The sequence below is a fragment of the Triticum dicoccoides genome, chromosome 2B (assembly GCF_002162155.2).
Source record: "Triticum dicoccoides isolate Atlit2015 ecotype Zavitan chromosome 2B, WEW_v2.0, whole genome shotgun sequence".
In the NCBI taxonomy this organism is placed as follows: domain Eukaryota; kingdom Viridiplantae; phylum Streptophyta; class Magnoliopsida; order Poales; family Poaceae; genus Triticum; species Triticum dicoccoides.
Window position 1 is genome coordinate 798317967 of NC_041383.1, and position 3184 is coordinate 798321150.

The following is a 3184-nucleotide window of genomic DNA, read 5'->3' on the forward strand; positions in this document are numbered from 1 at the left end:
TACACATAATATTGGATGCAAATCATTAATAATTACAAATTGTTATTAGCGTAGTTGCTTATTGGGCCTTTAGCATGCCTTTCCTAAAGGTTAGCTGTTTCATTCCTCGTTGATGCACCTTTTAAAATACTTTCTGGTTTTTACTAAAAGACCGGTACACCTTAAAAAACCATGCAAGATGCTGGTCCATGGTTTTTCCGGTCGGACCGCCGGTCTGGTCTAGTTTTTAAAACTATGATACGTGCTGGTGGTCGTAGATAGGATGCATACCTCTTAAGTTTTGTCTTCCTCCTCCTCCTACAGTACAGCAAACCAATATCAGTTTTCCTAAAAAAACACTAGTTTTCATTTACGTGTTTTAAATAAGATCTCACATGCATCCATGTACGGGTTATTCTCTCTGGTGATGAAACTTTTCCTTGTTCTTGTTTTTCTTTCCTCCAATGATATTTTTTTCCATATGATGATGTTATTCATTGCTGCAGCCTAGCACTACTTTTTCCATCTCCTATCCGCTATCCATCGATGTACCATATTCATGCCATTTCGTACAATCCTACCAGATCATTTATATAACCACATTGTCTTAGCATACTCTTATTGCAGAACGAGGAGCGCATCGCACGATACAGATCCAACGCTTCTGAATCGAGGGGCGCCACACCTAGTGGACACCAAATCCTCACTCTATTTTTATTCATATAACATTATATTGACAGAAAAATAAATCATACAACAGTACACATACAAATACACTGAGGTCCCGAACGCGAAAGACTCACGCAAGATACAATTGCAGATAAGAAAAAGAGACCAAAGGTTACATTTCTCGCTTCTTCAACTTCACCATGAGTCCATTTTTCATCTGCAGCACACAAGACATCTTCGGCTGGACTCTCTGCCCTTCAACCACTTCCACATCAAAGTTCCACACCATTGCCGCAACAATAGTATTCATCTGCATGAATGAGACGTCCTTGCCAAGGCACAGCCTCGGGCCCGAGCTGAATGACAAAAATTTGTGAGACGGCACGTACCGCAGCTTCTTGCCATCCTCTGAGAGCCATCTATCCGGGTTATACTCCCGGCAGTCTTTCCCCCACACGCCTTCCATTCTCCCCATGGAGTGGAGAGAAATTAATAAGGTGTCACCGGCGTGTACCACATGGCCACTCGGCATCACGTCGTGGGCGACCACCGTCTTACGCTCGATGGGGACCGGGGGGTGCAACCTGAGAGACTCGTGTATGGCGGCTCTCATGTAGACGAGAGATTTTGTCTCCTCCGGTTCAAAGCTCACCATCGTGCTGCTATTGTTGGCGCCTGTGGCTGCTTTCCGTGATGCGATGGGTGATAGTTCGTGGCGGATGAACGACACGACATGAGGGTTCTGGGCGAGGTTGTAGAAGACCCATGTCAAAGCTGTGCCGATCGTGTCCCTCCCGGCGATCATGTAGTTGATGAGCGTCGCATGGAGCAAGCCATCGTTCTGCTGGTAGTCTGGATCGTCGATGTAGGAAGACAGGATGTCCACGGAAGGAGCTCCCTCATTACCAGCATGTTCCTTCCTCTTCCTCCTCTCCATCATCTCCTCAATGAACCCTCGTAGAACCGTGTGTGCTGCGGCGAGCTTCCTTTCCGGGCCGATGTTTAGCCGCCTCATCACCTTCCAACCAGAGGTCGGCACGATGTGCCGGAACAAGGCCACCTCCATGACCGTGTCCATGGCGACCGCGGCGTCCATGGGCGGCATGTCCGAGGACAGGAGGCCTGGGTCCACGCCAAAGAGAGGCGTGGCGGTCATGTCGAACACGAGCCTTGTTGTCAAATCTTGCAGGTCGAACGTGGTCCCGGTGCTCGCCATGTGCATGAGCACCGGGAGGAGGCCGTTCTCCACCTTGTCGCGGCAGCAAGCGGTCATACAGGCAAGCAACCGTGGGTTGCTCAAGACTCTCTGGGCTCTTGCGCGCTGCCGACGCCAGGGCTCGCCTTCGGTGGTGAAGAAGCTGCCACCTGCGATGTCAAAGATGGCGGCGAACTCCGCGCCCTTGGGGAAGTTTGCATGGTTCGTCGTGAAGATGTGCCGGACGTTGGCCGGTTCGAATGTGATGAAGAACCGCAACCCGGTCCCAGGCGGGCCGTGCGCCCTGAAGTTGTGGCCTGATCCGGCGAGGACGACGGCGAGGTAGTCGTGCAGGTTGTGGAAGTTGGCGATAAGGTAAGGGAACACCCCCACTATTGGCCAGTTTATGGGGAGCACTGATGGGTTCTTTGATCTGCTAGACCTGAGGTACAACATCAGGGGAAGAAGAATGATGGCGAGTGTGGAGATGAGCAGCTCTTGCGAGAACGAGATCGACATTGTTATCAGTGGTGTGGGGAGATGCTTTTACTTTGGGTGTATATATGCTGCATGAACATGGCGGTGGCTCCATTTATATAGTGAGAAGTTTCCCTCGGTGGCATGCATGCAGCAGCCATGAGTCCTCTGTGTTTATTAGTTAATGCTCGGGCACAAAATCCGAAAAATTGTACTGTAGTAAATGTGTGGGAGGTTTAGCGCTGGCAGTTGGTTCGATGCATGCATTAATAGAGTCAACGATGAGAGTTGCTTAACTATATGCTGGCAATCCTTGATATGTATCCAGAATGCCTAATCCATTTTTGTGTGCTTAATCCCATGCTGCATTAACTAAGGTTTAGAAGACACTGTCATAATCAGTGGAGTATGATGTATGTATCGTGAAGATCCACAAGGCCTTGGTTTAGAAGACACTGTCTTTGATTAATTCGGTTTCACATATCACTATCTAGTACATCACGCGTACCCGGCCCCCGGTCATCTTCCACCACGATCTCAAGTCGGTGCATGCATATGCGTATTATGGTCTACCATTTGCCCATATACTAATTCGGGATGAAAACAACGTGTATGCATGCAGCTGGTAGGTATCGTGGCGAGATGTATTTCAGGCTTTAATCACCTCTGGTCGGTGCATGCACCACCACAGAACATATCATGGCGAGATGTATTTATAGCTGATTGGTCACCACAGCGAAAAACAGCTACTCGCCATTTTATATTGTATCAAATGAGATATGTGCACAGGAGCGGATCGGAGCAATCAGAAGGCATCTAACCAGAATTTCATGCCTTCTTTAAGGCTAGTCCGAGCACTATGTA

At 48.7% G+C, this 3184-nt stretch overlaps 1 protein-coding gene across 1 annotated transcript; it reads right to left on the minus strand.

Annotated features, from left to right (window-relative positions):
- Positions 1-658: 658 nt before the first annotated feature.
- LOC119366406 (noroxomaritidine synthase 2-like) lies at positions 659-2386 on the minus strand. The gene has a single exon (XM_037632138.1). The coding sequence runs from the start codon at positions 2360-2362 to the stop codon at positions 821-823; it is 1542 nt and encodes a 513-aa protein (XP_037488035.1). The 5' UTR covers positions 2363-2386; the 3' UTR covers positions 659-820.
- Between the last annotated feature and the right edge of the window lie 798 nt (positions 2387-3184).